We start from the raw sequence: 19,652 nt of genomic DNA on the forward strand, positions 1-19,652 counted from the left end.
TAAAAATATGAGATACTTGAATTTTGATGTTTTGACATAAACCAACTTTTGAAACTTTGTGAAATGTTTTTATAGACTTAGTAAAACATGTATAAACTTATGTTGAAGTCTACAAACTAAGAATACAACTTTTTCACAAGATTTAATATTCTATGCAATAAGTACTAAAACACAATAGAGTATGTAATATCATAAAAACCAAAACACATGTATGTATATATATAACTATATATATGTATAGAAACCAAAACTTATGTATATATATATAACTATATATATATACGAAAAAACCAATAAATGTGTGTGTATAGATATTGAGCTTAGAGTATGTAACACACATAATATAAAATCTAAAACTACATTACCCAAGCAATCTTGATCTTCAATTAAGCTTGACTTGGTACACTTGCGGATGAAGCTTGAACTTGATCTTTAACTTGAATTGTATAGGCTTCAACCCGACATTCCGCCAACCTCCTTTGGATATCATCATTGAAGCGCAATCCATCCAACCTCTAACTATGTTGTTTGTCTATAATAAATAAGAAAATACAAATACTAGACAAACAACATTAGTGGTAAATTATTTGTTAAACATCATCAAAACAAGAAGGCCAACAGGTTTAACATACGTTGAGGATCTCTAGCAGGTTTGGCGTCATCTATCAAATGAATTCGGTGTTGAACAATGGTTGGACTAAGCCCTTTGATATCAGTCATGGTCCATCCTATGGCTTCCCTATTCTCTCTTAAAATATCTAAGAGAGCTTCCTTTTGAATGATAGTCAAGTCAGAAGAAATGATAAATGGTAAAGTCTCGCTCTCCCCTAAGTATGTACTCTAGATTTTCAGGTAAAGGTTTAAGCTCCAACTTAGGGGGTTCCTCTACAGATGGGAGAAGTTGGACTTAGGGTTCTATCTCTAAAAGTTCTCATTGCCAGCCAATTGTAGATACATAATTGACCAGCAGATCTAAACCTAATTCGTCATCAAAAGACTCTTCAAACACTAAGTCAGATACATAGGAATCTGACTCACTTTCTCCCTCTTGTTACTCACTGGATATTCCCAGAATAAAGTTTACTTCCATGGGTTGATCAGATGGATCACTAGGCTACCTTCCCAGGTTGAAGATATTGAGGTCAACAGTCATATTCCCAAAAGATAGTTTCATCTGACCCGTCCTATAATTGATCAAAGCATTTGAGGTGGCTAAGAATAGTCTTCCTAGAATGACTGGGATTTGACTTTTGAGATTAGAAACGGGCTGCATTTTTAAGACAATAAAATCAACAGGAAAAATAAACTCTCCAACCTTGATCAAAACATCATCTACCTCTCCTTTGGGAATTTTTACGGATCTATCAGCTAATTATAGAGTACATCTTGTCGGTTTAAGTTCTCCTATACCTATCTGTTAATAGACTGAATAAGAAAGGAGGTTAACGCTGGCTCCCAAGTCTAGAAGTACCTTATCAATATGAGTATTACCTATGACACATGGAATTATGGGACAACCAGGGTCCTTATACTTTAACAACATGGGTTTTGAAAAAAATTCACTGAGGTTGGCAGCTAAGAAGACTTTCTTGGGGACATTGGTGGTTTTTTTCTTAGTGCATAAGTCTTTCAAGAACTTTGCATAAGAGGAGATTTGTTCAATTACGTCTAAAAGAGGGATGTTGATCTTGATCTGTTTAAAAGTTTCTAGGATTTTCTCAACTTGTGGGGAGTTTTTCCTAGGTTTGAGTCTGTCTGGAAAGGGGGCATTGAGTCTATACCTATCTAGATCAGGCTCAATCTCATTGGTAGGAATTCCTTTATTAGAAGGAGTGTGTTGGATGGGAGAAGGGGTTTGATTCGGTAACATTCTAACTTAGTTGTCCATCTATTTTCCTGATCTCAAAGTGTAAACTACATTCACATGAGATGGTTGGGTTGAACTACATCCATTGTCTTTAAGGTTAGCAACAGGTTGACTTGAAAATTTTTCTTTCCCTCTCTCGCTCATGGCAGTGGCTAGTTGCGTAAGTTGGGTTTCTAACTGGGATATGGCTTGAGTGTTCGAATTGAGCACTTGTCGATTGTTTGCATGAAGGAATTCAGAGTGGTAGATGACTAGGTCAACATGTTGGTGGTTTATGTAGAAGCTTTAATCATAGCCTCTAAACCCTTTTCTAAGACACTTAGATATTTGTCATGATCAGAACTTGAAGGATTCGTAGGCTGATGAGGATGAGGATGTTGGGTTAGAAAATGTAGGTTAGCTTGTTAAAAATTATTTGGTGAGTTGAACAGAATTGTATTTCCCCTAGGAAATTGTTGGTTTGAATTGTGAATGAAAGTTTGATTTCCAGAGGGATTTCCTTGATTCTATGTAAAATTAGAATGATTTCTCCAACCTGGATTGTAGGTTGGTGAAAATGGATCATTTCTAGGATGTTGGAATGTAGTGTTTATCTATTCTAATGACTGGGTGTTTCCTAGGAGAGGGTATTTCTCTGAAATGTGGGCAGGAGACTGACAATTATGACAACCTGGGGTTGAAACATGATTGATTTGAGCTGGAGCTCGTTCCTTAATTTCTAAGGCTTCTACCCTTTGCAGAATTGTCACTATCTTTGCTTCGGAGGTAATGTTTGACTCTAAGGAAAGACCACTAGACTTGGGTTGGGGAACTGATGCAACTCTGTCACTACAGTGCTCCCACTGCATAGTTTTCTCGGATAGACTCTCTAGAAATTCCCAAGCTTTGTCGGCGTTTTTCCTCATGAAATCCCCCTGACACATCAATTCTAAAGACGTTTTTGAAGAATAGTCCAATTCTTCATATATGACTTGGTATAACCGCCATTTCTTAAGACCATGATGAGGATATTAGATTAGAAAGTCTTTAAATCGGTCAAAATACTTCCAGAATGGCTCCCATGAGACAATTTTGAAGTTTCGAATATTGTTCCTAAGCTTTACCGTTTTATGAATTGGGAAAAATTTCTTGAGAAAAATTATGACAAATTCATCCACAGTTAAGATGGAAGTTGTGGGTAAGCTATACAACCATTTTTTGTCTTGTCCTTAAGAGCAAATAGAATAAATCTGAGTTTGATTGCATCTTTAATTAATTCTCTTATTTTAATTATAATACACACTTCCTCAAATTCCCAGATAAAAATATAAGCATCTTCAGTTTCATTTCCGAGAAATTTGGGAAGTATGTTTATGTAGTGCGGTCGAAGCTCAAAATTTGTTCCATTTGCTTCGGGAAGCCTAATGCAAGAAGGGATTGTATTTCTAATGGGATAACACATATTTTGGAGAACGGGTTGATTAGACATTTCTTCAATTGGTTCAACACGAATTAAACGATGAGTATTATCCCTAATCCACGTTCACATACACCAAAACAACTTCTTTTAAAAAAATTAAGAGAAAAAAATTAGTTTTTTTTAGATTATGAGAAGAAATAAAGGAAAATTCTACTATAACAAATCAATAGCAATCACTTTTCATCAGAAGGAGTGTGTTGGATGGGAGAAGGGGTTTGATCCGGTGGTATTCTAACTTGGTTGTCTATCTGTTTTCCTGGTCGCAAAGTGTGAACTGCATTCACATGGGCTGGTTGGGTTGAACTAGATCCATTGTCTTTAGGGTTAGCAACAGGTTGACTTGAAAATTTTCTTTTCTCTCTCGCTCACGACAGTGGCTAGTTGTCCAAGTTAGGTTTCTAACCGAGCTATGGCTTGAGTGTTCGAGTTACTTGGCTGGTTGTTTGCTTGAAGGAATTTAGAGTGGTGGATGACTGGGTCAACATATTGGTGGTTTGTGTAGAAGCATTGATCGTAGCCTCTAAACCATTTTCTAATACACTAAGATGTTTGTCATGATTAGAACCCGAAGGATTCGTAGGCTGATGAGGATGAGGATGTTGGGTTGGAAAAGGTAGGTTAGCTTGTTAAAAATTATTTAGTGAGTTGAACGGAACTGTGTTTCCCCTAGGGAATTGTTAGTTTGAAGCGGGAATGGAAGTTTGATTTTCGAAGGGAGTTTCTTGATTCTATACAAAGTTGGGATGATTTCTCCAGCCTGGGTTGTAGGTTAGAAAAAATGGATCATTTCTAGGATGTTGGAATGTAGCGTTCATATGTTCTAATGAATGGTTATTTCCTACGAGAGGACATTCCTCTGGAACATGGGTAGGAGACTGACAGTTATGACATCCTGGAGCAAAAACATGATTGATTTGAGCTAGAGCTCGTTCCTTAATTTCTAAGGCTTCTAACCTCCGTAGAATTGTCGCCATCTTTGCTTCAGAAGCAATGTTTGACTCCAAGGAAAAACCACTAGACTTAGGTTGGGAAACTAATGTAACTCTATCATCATAGTGTTCCCACTACATGGTTTTCTCGAATAGATTTTCTAGAAATTCCTAAGCTTCGTCAGCATTTTTCCTCATAAAATCCTCTTGGCATATTGATTCTAAAGGGGTTTTTGAAGAATAGTCCAATCATTCATATATGACTTGGCATAACTGCCATTTTTTGAGACTGTGATGAGGACATTGGATAAGCAGATATTTGAATCAGTCAAAATATTTTTAGAAGGGCTCCTCGGGACAATTTTGAAGTTTTGAATGTTGTTTCCAAGCTTCACCATTTTATAAATTAGGAAAAATTTCTTGATAAAAATGGTGACAAATTCATACCAAGTTGAGATGGAATTTGTGGGTAAGCTATACAGCCTTTTTTTTTGCTTTGTTCTTGAGAGCAAATAGAATAAATCTGAGTTTGATCGCATTTTTAGTTAATTCTCTTATTTTAATCATAATACACACTTACTCAAATTCCGAGATAAAAATATAAGCATCTTCAGTTTCATTTCTGAGGAATTTGGGAAGTATGTTTATATAGTGCGGTCGAAGCTCAAAATTTATTTTATTTGTTTCGGAGAGCCTAATGCAAGAAGGGATTGCATTCCTAGTGGAATAACACATATCTTGGAGAATGGGTTGATTAGCCATTTCTTCAATTGGTTTAACACGAATTAAAAGATGAGTATTATCCCTAATCCACGTTCGCATACACCAAAACAACTTCATTTTATAATTTTTTTTAAGGGAAAAAATTAGTTTTTTTTAAGATTATGAGAAGAAATAAAGGAAAATCCTAACTAAAACAAATCAAAAGCAATCACTTTTCAATCACTCTAACTCTAGGGTTAAGCCTAACTCAACTAGACTAACTCCTAACCAAAAACTCCTAAAGTGAAAAGATTAAAGTTTTACCCAGGTAATTAGCTAGGTAAGGATAGTACTAGAGGGTGATCAGAGATCAATTAAGTACCTCGTTCCTTGCGGAACGCTTTACACAACACCTAAACCTTGCCTTAGACATCAACTAATCCAGAAAAAACTTGAACTGGTTCACTTAGAGATTTCTTATTTCTTAATGAGCTCGAGTCCTTAGTGGCCAACGTAATGAGTTTTAAGGAGGCTTGGATTTTTGTAGTGAGGAATTAATGATTTGTGGGCTAAGGAAAGGGTGATGAAATCCCTTACCTTATCTTGATTAGGGGGTTTTACCCTTAAAAATATTTTTAAGTGTGTGCCAAATCAAGATACTCAAATCACTTGAGTGAATTCCTACTAACTATATGCAATGCAACCCTATGAATTAAAAGTGACTACAAAAGGATGATAAAAAGAAAAACTTTGTTTTTTATGGTTAACAATCAAACAGAAGTGAGAAGAGAGCTCTTATTTTAATTTATTATCTTGTTAGTATTTGTTCAAATGGAGGATGAATTTTTATTATGGTTGACAAAAATAAAATCCTTTTTTTAAGTCCTACTTGTCTCTAATTGTGAAGATCAACTAGAAGGTGGAATTAAAAATACTAGATAGAAGACTTATCTGAAGCAAATATTCAAATCCTCGATCTTTAACCCAAGATCTTCAAGCTCCAAGCGGTTCCTTCACAAGAAAACACACGAGTTAAAAAACCAAAATAATAAAATCCTACTTAAGCACCTTCCCCGAAAACGACACCAAAAACTTGATGCGGTATAAATATGTACCAAAAGTTACAAGTGCACAACTAATCAAGTTATCGTATAAAGAGTTATCGATCCCACGAGGAAGGTGTTTGTAAAAAAATTATTAGAATCGGTTCTTATGTTGTGTGCAAGACAGTTAGGAGTGATAAAAATTATGATTGTGGAGAGCTATGAGAAGTGTTGTGAATATGTCCAAATAAGATTTTGAATGATAGAAATAAAGAGTGGATGTGATAAAAGAATAAAAAATCATAATGAAAGAAAAATAAAGGAAATAAAAATCAAGAAACAAATAAGAGAAAATCAAAAACTAAGAAAAAATTAAGAAAGAAAAGATGGAGGATTCAATTAAAGATATAAGAAATCTAGAATTGAATCCACTAGTTAATTTCAATTATAAAATATAAACTATTCTCTTTTTATCATATTTTACTTTAGATTTGTTAAGCATAGATTATCAAACCATTTAAGGAAAGTATAACCTATCAAATTATCATCTAAGCAAAACTAATAATCATGACAAAAATAACAACAAGATATTAATTCTACAATTCATAAGTATAATCTATCAAACCATTTAAGATAAGCATAGATTATCAAATTCTTCTTCTACCAATTAGTTCTCTAGTCTACAACACTCACAATGTAACAACAAATGATTTGTTCTCTAATACAGATGAGAACACAATAAAAGCTCATACTCAATGTTACAACTCTCACAACCCTAATATACTATATATGCAAATACAATAAGCTCAAGTGGATGTGTGTAACAATGAGATTCAATAAAACATAACTCAATAAGAACTAGCAATAAAAATTGATATGAAATTCAATAGTAAAAATGCTAGGAAATAGAGTTAAGGAAACTTCTCTATAAACACAAAGAGAGGATGATGAAATGTTGAAGATGAACTCTTCAATAGCTGATTGTAAACTCCTCTTTGTAACAGCAAACCAAAACAAACTTAAACCAAACAAAAACAAGCTTAAACTCTTGTTTTAAAACCTTGTTTAAAACTTTTTAAAATATTCTCTTAGTTAACTTGAGAGTTGAAGACAATGGGGTATTTATACCCTCTCACAACTCAGCCAAGAAACCAAAGCAAAAGACAAAACAGCCCCAAGGCAACGGTCAAAAAACTAGCCGTTGGAAGCTGAAGGAACACTCGTCTCTTCTACCAATTAGTTCTCTAGTTGATTATCCTATACATGATCATTTTAAGTGCAAGAGAAAAATTCATATAATATAAAGGAAATTAGACTAGTTTCATACAATTCTAAAATTTCTACAAGAGTTAGTTCCACATCTTAAGAAATAAAATAAAAAAATAAGAACTAATTACAAAGAAGAAAAATAAAAATACAGAAATCTACACTATGAACAAGAAATAAAACTAACTAAATTATAAAAGAAACAAAAATCTAGATTATGCAAGAAAATAAATCTACTCTATAAATTAAAATACAAAATAAAATAAAGACAAGAAAATAAATCTACTCTACCAAAATAAAATAAAGACAAGAAAATAAATCTACTCTACAAGACATGAATGTAAATCTAAACTAATAAGCAATAAGAAAGAAATTACTAAAAAGAAATAAAAAATAAAAGAGAAAAATAAAATAAAAGAAAACCTTCAAATTGATCTTCATCTCCATCATCATCATCAAACAAAGAGAAAAAAATTTAAAGTGGTGAAAAAATTTTTATTGATTGCAACAAAAATTATAATTTTGGAAGGTCTTCTCAATTAAGAGTAACTCTCCTCTCCAAATAGAGTTACAAAATTTTTCACACTCTCAACCCCTCACTCTCTACCCCTAGTTATAGTAAACAACAATGAATGAGAGTCTTTAGATGAAGACTTAAGCCCTAAAGGAATCATTTTTAGCCTTTGAGCTTTTGGACTAGGATTCTTGGGCCTTTTGCTTGTTTTCTTCGTTAATTCAATGGGCTTTTGTTAAGAGAAGAGATCTTGGATTATTCTTCATTAACCTTCACAACCCATAATTACTTCTCCAGCGTAGAAATTCAGATTGTGCTTCTTTGTATGAATATTTGCTCATGATATGTTCGATTTCAGAGATATCATAAATACAAAATTTATATATCTTGTTCTCAGCTTTCCAGAGAATGTTTATTCAGCCAATTCCGAGTTGATACGAGAGAGATATGGCCAAAACAGTTCTCAGCTTTCCAGAGAATGTTTATTCAGCCAATTCCGAGTTGATACGAGAGAGATATGGCCAAAACACCAAACATTACCGAAATGTCCAGATTGTCAGCCAATTCCGAGTTGATACGAGAGAGATATGGCCAAAACACCAAACATTACCGAAATGTCCAGATTGCATGATTTGTTTCCTTTTTCACCAAACTTCTCCATTTGTTCCTTGATGGTATATTTATTTTTCTTGGGCTTTTGGGCTTGGACTTTTGGGCTTGTTGCTTGTATTCTTTATTAATTCTTTAGGATTTTTATTGAGAGAAGTGATGTTGGGTTTTTATTCTTCATTAACCTGTAATTAAAGATAAAAACAATTATTAGTGCTATATTTATTCATTAAAAATAGATAATGAGTGTATAAAATTGTAACAAAAATGTTATTATCAGTGGCATATGGTCGTTTTATGTGACATTTGTATATTCTGTGTAACTTGCACTCATTATTTGTGATAGTTTATTATTTTTTGTGATACCTAGATATTATCTGTGATATTTGTATATGCAGAAAATTTGTTGTTGTATATGATTGTTACTTTACCTCTTTTCTATTTAGGTACGATTGTGCCATACATGCATATTTATACATCAAATCAATCCTAGAATGAAAGGAGGTCATGGACAACGAAGCTTTACAAAAGGAGTCTGAAATGTTAAGGGCAAGACTTGTTGCTCAAATTATATGTGAAGGCTGAGAATTGAAGAAACTTACACTGAAGTTAGATGCAAATGATCCAGATTATCTTTTAGATTTTGAGCGTAATGATGTATTATTGATTGAGTGGAAATATTAGACAAACATGTATAACATAATTTTGTGTTGGATATGACTAATATTTTTTGTAAAACTTAAGACTAGTGGCGGCACTGATGAAATGTGCATTTGTGATTACCCATGAACTTTTCTTTAGCATGTTGTATGGAATCTAAATGTATAAAGCTTACAGGTGTCACAGTTAATACTAATAAGTGACATGAACATGTAATATGTAACATTTAACACATAAATATCACAACAAAATGACAAAAGTAACATATAACAGATAACAGTCCCAAAAGAGTTTGAATTCTGCCAGGAGACGTTAGTATTGGATTGGTTCAGTGCATGTGACTCGGTTATGTCCTTCAGCGTGACACCTTGAGCATCTAATTGGATGTCTATTCTTAGATTGGTTGTTGACACATCTATTCTTATTTCTTCCATGTCTCTTTGTCGTCTTTGGGGGAGTATGCTAATTGTTTCATCCGTGACATCTAGCTTATTATAATTTAGAATTGAAAAGAGAATTGGTTCGTACATTTTCTTAAAAGCTTCAATTATCATGAAACAATCGCAATACTGGTACACACATCTCTATGCATAAAATTAATAGAAACACATACATGTTTACATGGTATTCGCAATATATCTCATGCACGACACGTGCATGTTTTGTGTTCAAAATCAACTTGTACTGATTTTTGAGATGATACCACAAAGATTACAGCTACGAATGAGAGACTTCAAGAGTGCTTCCCTTCATGCACTTTTCTTGAAGAACTTTTTTCGTTTCAGGACATAGATAGCTATTTTATTTTGTTGCCATCTGGTGGTGAGTATTCATCCTTCCATAATTTGCATGCGAATGTGATCTATCATATCACAAATAGGAAGTGTTCTCGCCACATGAATCCAACTGTTAAAAGATTCTACAACAATGAAAGTAATATGACCATATCTATAAATAAATATCATATGTATCAAATAGAAATTCACAATTATAAAGTATAGCAATGTGTCACATATAACAGATAAATGTCATAAGGTACAAAATATTGTCACGAAAGACAAATAAAAGTCACACGGTAGTAGCGTAATGCCACGTTCAACTAGTAAAGGTCACACATAACTGACAAAGGTTGCATATAAAAACATAATATCACATATAAGTTCTATATGTGATATATGAGTGCAAGGTATCACAAAACAGCGCCAAGAGTCACATATAAAGTTTAAAGGTCATATTTAAATTGGTAGTGTCACAATATTTGACATACCTTATACCAGGAAATATAAAATTTGCCCAATTATTTGGAACATAACTGAGAGCTACTTGGTAAGCTCTTTGACCTATCATCATAATCTCATGTATTACTTGGTAAGCTCTTTGACCTATCATCATAATCTCATGTAAAACAACTATAACTTGTTTTTCCATACACTTGTATGCAGCAAACTCTAATAATTTGAAATTCGTTGAGTAGCACTTGAGGCAAAACCCATCTCTCTAAGCTTCAATTTATAATTCTCAACAAGATGAAGTACACATCTGGAATGGTGCACATTTGGAAATATATCTTTCAAAGATTATTTTATTCCTTTGTCAATATCTGACAAAATGACTAGAGGATGGGGTGGATTATATAGTTCTGTTCAATTGTCCAAAATATACTGCAACTCTTGAATAAACCAACTCCAATTCACTTTATTTTCTTGGTCACAAACGTAAAATAAGAGTGGAAATATGCCTTGATTACCATCATAAACAGTCACACCTTGTAAGATCTCTTTGTATCAATCCTTCAGAAAGGTCCCATCTAGAAAGAGAAATGGCATACATCCCTTGAGAGACCCCTGTATGCATGCACTATAGGACACAAATAAGTGCTTGAATCGCCTTTCTTCTTGTTCAATGATGAGGATATTGCCTGGGTTTGTTTCCATCACCTTCATTTGGTACATTTAAATGATGATTAAAAGGACAAATAATTTGTTAAATGATGAATAAGTTCTAACGCTTACATGTGAGACGTGAATGTCATATATAAGGTCTAGGTGTCACATTTAAGACCCAAATGTCACATATGAGATCAGAATGCCACATTTATGGTTGAATCCTCACATTTACGACTTAAATGTCACATATGACATCTAAATATCACATAATATACTTATACATCACATAGCGTTCTGAAATGTCACATTTAAGGTTAATGAATCACATTTAATTTTAACAAATTAATGGACTAACCAAGGTAATACACCATATGAATGCCTTGTGCAACCAAATATTTGGTCTTTCGCTGTCTCCTTAGCATGCCAAGCTTTAGAATAATTAACTTTTAAATCATGTTGAGAGATTAATTCCTTTCTAATGTCAGTTGACATGAGATATGGATGCCTCTTCATAATTGATTGTAACATACTCGCAATCTACCTTCTTAAATGCTCTAGAGTGACTAGTTGTGCTGTTATGTTGTTCACAAGTATGTTGAGGAACCATTTTTTTAGCAAAGGTTGACACATGGCTCACTGGTTAAGTGTAAAGCACCAACGGGCATTTTGTTTCTTTTTTGAACATGCAATTAGCATGAATGCAATTTGGCTCATTGTTAACATATTTAAAAGAGAATTCTTAGCTATATAGTAGTATATAAGAGCCATTCTAACATTTTTTGCACTTTCAAATTGTTGTCATTTTCTAGTAATTGCCTCATGCCACCATGTCGGGATTCCTGTCGAGTCACTTACTATGTCATCCATCATCCACACATGACCTCCTTGAGGATTGTCATTTAGGATCCTCTATGATTCTTGGATATGCTCCAATGATGGTGAGTTTATAGTAGGAAGACTGCAAGTTGAATATAACATATATATAAGTCACGTGTGACAATTACAAGTAACTGTTAATTTATATATGTCACAAATAAAGTCTATATGTCACGTGCAATGTCTATAGGTCACATATAAGATGTAAGTATCACAGTTCCGATTATAACGTGTATACAAAACCTGTAAATAATCTTTTAAATACTTACTTAAACTATATTTTTGTCCCTATGGTATGCGTGGATCATTCATCTCTTTTAGTAACAGTCATGGTTATCATATTTATCTCCATTGAACGGTGATAATCTATCATGTTGAGAATATCTTTATCTTTTAGAAGCTCAAATGAGACATTGTGAAACTTCTCGAGAGTGTAACTTATCAACAAACTTTTATAACGTACTTTTAAATTCTCTACAATGTGCATATTCAATTCAGCTAAATTTGTTGCAGAATTGACTTTAATGAGGGTTGCATTGGTGTTCAGTGAAATTACGCATATTAGATATTCTTTCAATTTGGTTATTGGAGAAGTTAAGAGGAAAAAGTTAAAGAGCATTTTGGTTGTTGAAAGTTGTTGAGTAGAATCTAAAGATGGAAGAAGATATTACCTTGACACGAAACATTATTTGGAGGGAATTTAGTACATTTCCCTCCAATATTTCCTTTCCCTCCAAAAATTCTCTCCAAGCCATTAATGTCATTCTTCTCTCATCTCTTCAACCCATTATATGTAGCTTCAACTGTACAATGTAATGAGGGACTGCCTAATGAGACAAAATTAATCTTTTTTGACACTCCACGAAAGGGTACAAAATGGTAAACTGGGCATTACTTCAAAATACAATATGGGGACATTATACATTGTTGGGCTAGGGGTGTTTTAGGCTATGGGTGTTTTAGCATGGAAACTTGGGTCAAAGAGCTTAGATGGGTTTGACTCTAGTTAGTAGTGGGGAGCCCATAACTTTTTGCAAATTGTTTGCTCCAAGCAATTTTCCCTTATTTTGATAAAAGACACATACGAGAACAAGTCAGGTGGATACATGATACACAATATGCGACTTGTGTATGGCACGTGTATATTTAACATAGATAAAGTTGAAGAGAAAGAAATTAATCTTCTCTTTTCTTCAAACAAGAGCAACTTGAATATTTTGTTGTTTGCGCTTTTGCCTCCTAAAAAGTCAAAAGTGTGCTAAATATAATTTTGGAGCATTTGCAAGCAGGAAAAAGAAACTATGAGATATTTTAGCCCAATTTGTATATAAATGAAATGTTAGAACGTTTTATTTCAATCTCTTCTAAAAAAAACTATTGTGAGAATGTGTTTGACAACTCACTAAAGTTGGATCACACTTGCTTCTGTTTGGGTCAGAAATTATTTTATTCATTGTATAACACATTACAACTTTGATCGTTATAACAAGTTCAAAAAGATTGGTCTTTTTATAAGACATTTACACAATAAAAATAAAAATTACAATCTCCTTCAAACAACACACAGATCCTATTTATTTGTCTCTGTTTGCGTTGGATCTTCGCCTGTGCCGGGATTTATCCGTGGACCATCTCGGATCAGATCCGGTTGTTCGGAATTAAAATTCAATGCTATTGCTTCACAAAGGAAACAATCGCAGAAGTGATAATATCGACCAAGCAAGATTACGACTCTTCTCGAGATCAAAACAAAGTTTGATCTTAAGGAATGGGGGGGGGGGACGGGCCTCAGATCCTTCGAAACGCTCCTTCTTTATGCCGGAGTTCGCCAAAATCTGCTAGCCTCTCTCAAATTCGTCAGAACCTCGCCTTAGCTCCTCTGAAATTCGTGCCTCCCTTCAGATCTGCCTTTATGAATGTGTTAGGGGTGTATTTATAGGCTTTAAATGTTGTGTTTGTGGATAGGGTCGAAGAACAATCGTTATTATCCGTTTAGGTGGATTTTCGGTTGTGTAACAGCTTTCACACATTTAAGGATAACCTCACATATTTATAGATGACTCCAAGGAGTTCTAGAAGCCAATCTTATCAGAAAACATGTTGGGAGCTGACCTGGTCGCGAGTCACTTCGACTGTCTCACATATGTCCGAGACAACTTGAACTGTCTCGGATATTTTGATCGTAACTCTTTCGTCTGATCTCGGAATGAGATGATTCAAGATACGTTGGAAAGCTGACAAAGATACCTACAACTTTTATCTTTTGAGATTCTTCAGATTCGAATCATATCATGGCTAAAATATGTGAGACGCAATTGGTGTCTCGCAGGTGCGAAATAGTCTAGACCGTCTCGGGTATTTTGGTTCTAACTCCATTGTCCGACCTCGGAATGAAGTGATCCAAGACGCGTTAGAAAGCTCGCGAAGATCTCTACAACCTCCCATGGGCGAGAAAACCATGGGATGAGCAAGAAACGAGTGGTGTTTACTCCTTTGTGGGTGAAGCGTAACCCCAGGTCGAGTCGCTTCTTCGTTATTGTACCATCCCGTTGATTTGTATGCTTTATCAACTTGCTTCGTGCATTTATTAGCTTCTCTATGACATCAAATAATCCTCTTTAATTCAGATAATGACGTTCATCGTCTTCTTTTCGTCTCGAGCTGCGTGCGGGAACCCATAGACAATTTTTGAGGCCTATAGCTCCTTAAACTCGTTTTGATAAGAACTAGTTAAGTTAATTGTGGGCCAACTCTCTCTAATCCACAAGCAAACCAGTTTAGAGGGTAAAAATGAATTAAAACCCGAATCAGTGCATACCAATCAACAAAATAGTCTAAAACGGGATCATATTTAAATGTAACTCAGTTTTGGAGAGCTGCCGATCAAAGCAAATAACTTGCGTAACTTGCATAGTCAAGGAATCATGACTGTATTTGACAAGCACAAGAGCCAGAACCCACTTATATTTTCTCTCCGCACCTGAGCTCTCCTCATCCCAGAACATAATAACGCCACAGAAAGGACTTAAACTCCCAGCTCCTTCTCACTCCAAAGCTTAACCCATGCCAGAGCCAGCAATAATCCTCTCAAAACCCACCTCCACTTCTTCATCATCCTCCCTCTAGAAACCAAGAAGAAGAAGAAGAAAACTATGGATGAACTCTGGAAAGATATCACACTCACAAATTCCCTTCACAATGAGATCCCACCAACTCCACCTCTCTCACTTCAGCACCTAACAAGAGCCAGCCAGCATTCTTCAGCAGCAACCAGCAGCTCTTTCAATGGCATTATCCTCCAAGATTTCCTTAATGGGCCCTTGATCAAGGACGGGCCACCACCACCACCACCTCCTCCTCCTCCTCCCCCCATTGACCTCAACCTGGACTCCGCCTGCAGTTTGGGCCCTACCCCTCATTTGGGCTTCAGCCCAAATATGAAAAGATCAGCTCTTGACCAGCATCAGATGATGATGAATGGCGGTGATGGGTTTTGCATTGGCTACGATGGGAGCGGCGACGATCGGCGACAGAAGAGGATGATCAAGAACAGAGAGTCTGCTGCAAGATCCAGAGCCAGGAAACAGGCAGGCATAAATTTTGATCAGTTTTTAATCATTTTAATTTTTTTATTTTTATTTTTATTTGGTATGTTTTACTTGAGGAAAGATGTGCCCCTCCAGAAAACTTGACAGCAAAGATAAATAATAATATTAAGCTACCATTCCCCTGAAGATGAAACAGTTAGTTTAGTTTTACGTTGTAGTATTTATTTTCATTTTCATTTTCTTGTGCAGGCTTATACAAATGAATTGGAGCTGGAAGTTGCCCATCTTGTGCAGGAGAATGCCAAGCTCAGGAGACAGTGCGAGGAGGTGCATTTTCCCCCAAAATAATTAGTCCAAATTTTTTGAATGTTTATTTTCTAATTTTGTTTTACTGTTTTTGGTTGTTGTGGACAGCTAAGTTCGGCAATGGCTGCTCAGATTCCTGCCAAAAAAACACTGCAGAGAACCTCATCATCACCATTTTGAGCAACAACTTTTATTATTTTTTTTTATGCAGAAGAAAATTCCATCACCTTCTTTTTCCCTCTCTCTCTCTTTTTCTACTCTAAAAAGAGGGTGAGAATTTGTTCTTGGCCATATGTTTGTGCAAATATAGAAAGCATGCCATGAAAAGGGAAATGCCAACTCGAGCTACTACATATAACAAACATGCCCACATGTAATGCTTTTATGAAGGCTAGTTTCCTTTTTTTTTAATTTTTTTTTCTCCACCATGCGTTTTTGGCTGTTTTTTTAACCTCTCACAAGACTTGTTTATTTTTGGGGGAGCAGCAGAAAATTAATGTGTTTGCTATTTTGAGGTATTGGTGGGAAGCAAACATAGGCATTGCTATGTGGGAGGGGGAGAGAGGATAGTGTTCAGTATTTACTGGAAAAAGTAATGATTGCTCTGCAAGCATGTAGCTGGCTCGCAATATAAGACACCCTTCTATGCCAATTTGAGGGTTTTTTGTTTTTGCAAGAGCAGACCGCTGGCTATTTCTGTCTTAAATTGATCATGATAATCCAATAATTTCTATGAGATTATAAAAATATGCCAGAATATGATTTATTTTAAATCTTTCATGAGTTGTTTTCATTACTACATATTTTTCATTCAATACGGATCATAATCATTATTTACCAAACAAGGCACGTGATTATGGAAGTGTTCTTTCACAGACCGCTTCTAGAGAAGAGGATCCAAATCCCTTTAGAGTTGATATAAAAGTGAGTTTCAAGTAGATATCGTAAGTATTATGCTGAAGAAGAAGAAAAAAAATCCATGAGTAAAATTTTTGACCAGTTAAGCATCAAGGTCAATGTATAAAGAGTGTGATCAGTTACATTTTACGCACAGATATTTATTTTAAAATTTTGCAACTCCTAATTTCATAGGATTCTTTCTCATAATGCCTTTGACAGATCCAAATCTTCATAGAATTCATTTCTTATGATGCATTTGGCTAGAATTGTCCAAACTCTAATCCTCTTTCAATTGGAACTCAATTCCAACTATGATTTATCGTTGTGAGGCAAGCCAAGCTTTCAATTAAAAGAAAATTAGGATTTGATTTGAATTATTCCAAATGCAGACAATAATCAACTGGTGTAATGATCCTATAGGGGGGGCCTCTAACTTTAAATTGTTCCAACAACGAACTCTTTAATGTTAAATAACCTTGTTCATAGATCTTTAATGTTAACTAGTTTTGGTTTGCGACGATAATTCTCAAAATTGAGGGCAGTCACAAAGAAGCATGTATATTAGGCGTAGTCAAGTGATCGTGGGCCTTCAAGCAATCTGACATCCCTCTCACAACCAACCCCACGCTTTAAACCTTGTCTAACCTCGGACTTTCAAAGCAAGAGTCTTGATTCCAAGGAGTTTGGTAGGCTACTACTGCTTACTGCATGCTTTGCCAAGAAGAAAAAGCTTCGGAACGCTAAGCGCCTAAGCCCCCTTCCTCTTCTTTGTTCTTGGCGCACAACATCCGAAGAACATGAAGTAAGACCTCCAATCGTCAGTACCCAGCTTAAAGGCATTTTCTGCCGATAAAACTAAGTTGTGTTAGGAATGTCTCTCATCTATTCAATATATGTGGATTTAATCTAGCAAATTTATCTGATGAGATTAAATTCAGTGCTGGAAAAAAAAATAGTTAGATGGATGTTCAGTATGTATGTGCTGATGGCTGATATCAAACAGTCAAATGAAAGAAGTGATTAAGTTGACGAATTAGGTCCTCTAACCCTCCGAATGTCCGGTTCTGGAGGCTGTTCTTCCCTGCATGCACAAAGTAGTTAGATTAATGTTCAGCATGTATGAATTCACGACTTAAAGTGATTAATCATTTTGATCGAGTTGAACTGGGTTGAAGCAATTAATTAGCTTAGTTTATCTTCTATTCCTAAGTTTTTTCCAACATGTCAATCCGTATTAGAACCCATGCTTCATTCAGACTTCGAATGTTTTGTTTGTTTCAAGGATTTATTAGCAAGAGTTAGGGTGGAAGGTAGCGTGGACGAAGCATTAATGCAAAATGACTTTGGGCAAGTTGGTCCTACCCGGTTAATTTAGAATTTTCTTTGGATTCATAAGATGCCAAACCTACGTCCCTGTGACACTATTCATCTACGAAGCGTTAAATCGAGACAACATTTTCGTTCCTTGTGTGTATATTGAGCTTGAGTTAGAATTATTCGAACAAAGATGAAGATTGCTCGGAGCATTTCATATCCACTCAACGTGTGTGTTTCGCCTAAACAAATCACGGGATGACATATGAGATTTAGTCCATATATTAGAAATACAACTGGCCATAGATACACAATTAAATACGTTTAACTTATGACTTAAATAAAGTTAATCCATTTAAGTCAATCTAGTCTAATTTAGATTGACCTAGTCCATCTCCGTTTGTCGGTCTTTGCAACTAAATATAACACAATAAGAAAATGTGAAACGAAGGTTTTTGCATCCAAGTAAGATAAGCTTCTCTTGAGATACTTGATAGCCAGACATTATTAAGCCTCTTCTTGAGCCTTTCATCTTTCATACCCGCATTAGCAATGGATTTTTAAAATTAATAACTTAATTGATAACGATAAACTATTCAGATAATATCTGATTAAGACAATTTGCATCCATTGTTAGAAAATTCTAAGAAAACTAGAGAGAATCATCCGCAGGTATATAAATTACACAATGAGAATATTTGCTTCCAATTTAGACATGAGTAAAATATAAATACGGCAAAGAAGGATCTCTCCATCAGAATCACCTGTGACAGTCGACTTCATAGCAGGCAGTGTGCATGAAAACTATACAGTCGACGGTCCGAAGTCCATTAGTCAACTGTCAACAACTGTGCCAACGGTCTGAGCTCCCGTTAGTCGATGTCTACACCCACTCCTTGTGATCCACTATTTTCCACCCGAATTCAACTGTCAATGTAATGTACATATATACACCCGAATGTAATTGTCAGTATCATGAATCTTCCTCGTGTATAGAGGGAAGTTCACACCCGACGCACTAGGCATTTAAAATTACAAGCCTCTAGTGACTTTTGACACAATTTTTTAAGTGAGTTTCTAGTGACTTTTGACACGATTGTTTTTAGTGAGTCCCCACCCCCCAGGATAACAGGTACCTTTGAGAGTTAATTGTGTCTTAAACAAAGATTGAGAATTAGAGTAAGCTCAAATTAAACTTATTACGTATTGACTTCAATTTTTTATTTAAACTTGCAACTCTTTAACTCCTACTTAATTTTGCCAGTATGGGATTGTACTGATACGGGTGTATCTTCTCTGCTTCGAAAACTTAACGATCCTCATGAGAGATTGAGGATAGATGATTCTCATGATAGCTTGAGAACAGAAGCGTGGGCGGAGTCGTTGATAACAACAAATACGGTGAAAATCAGGAAAATGACGAAAATCAGGAAGCTGGCGAAGCAACTCTTGTCAGACGACTGATGGGCTAGAATCAGTCGACCGATAAAGCACTATCGGTCGACCGATTAGTCATCATCAGGCGACCGATAAACGGATACACTACAGGGTCAGAAAAACAGGTTCTGGACAGTCGACTGATGGACTAGCATCAGTCAACTAATGAAGCTGAAGAGAATACATGAATTACAGCAGAAAACAATTTGATCACCTAGTGGTCGACCACGAACGTGCACAAGATAGGGAAAGTCTCTGGACTTTTCGCGGTCGACCGCGAGTGGCGTGACGATCGACCGGCCAAACCCTGTAGTGAAAATTGGTTTCTGTCATTGT

At 35.3% G+C, this 19,652-nt stretch overlaps 1 protein-coding gene across 1 annotated transcript; it reads left to right on the forward strand.

Moving 5' to 3' along the window:
• On the forward strand, positions 14,761-16,076 carry LOC109851003 (bZIP transcription factor 27-like). The gene is made up of 3 exons (XM_020421105.1): positions 14,761-15,398; positions 15,609-15,686; positions 15,774-16,076. Exons 1-3 carry the CDS (start codon positions 14,964-14,966, stop codon positions 15,843-15,845), a joined length of 585 nt encoding a protein of 194 aa, XP_020276694.1. The 5' UTR covers positions 14,761-14,963; the 3' UTR covers positions 15,846-16,076.

The sequence above is a fragment of the Asparagus officinalis genome, chromosome 7, assembly GCF_001876935.1.
Source record: "Asparagus officinalis chromosome 7, Aspof.V1, whole genome shotgun sequence".
Classification (NCBI taxonomy): Eukaryota; Viridiplantae; Streptophyta; class Magnoliopsida; order Asparagales; family Asparagaceae; genus Asparagus; species Asparagus officinalis.

Excerpts from the sequence above, each read along its gene's own strand:
- LOC109851003 (XM_020421105.1), top strand. The coding sequence starts at position 14,964 with ATGGATGAACTCTGGAAAGATATCACACTCACAAATTCCCTTCACAAT. Across the intron at positions 15,399-15,608 it reads GATCCAGAGCCAGGAAACAG|GCTTATACAAATGAATTGGA; the intron begins GCAGGCATAAAT and ends TTTCTTGTGCAG. Across the intron at positions 15,687-15,773 it reads TCAGGAGACAGTGCGAGGAG|CTAAGTTCGGCAATGGCTGC; the intron begins GTGCATTTTCCC and ends TGTTGTGGACAG.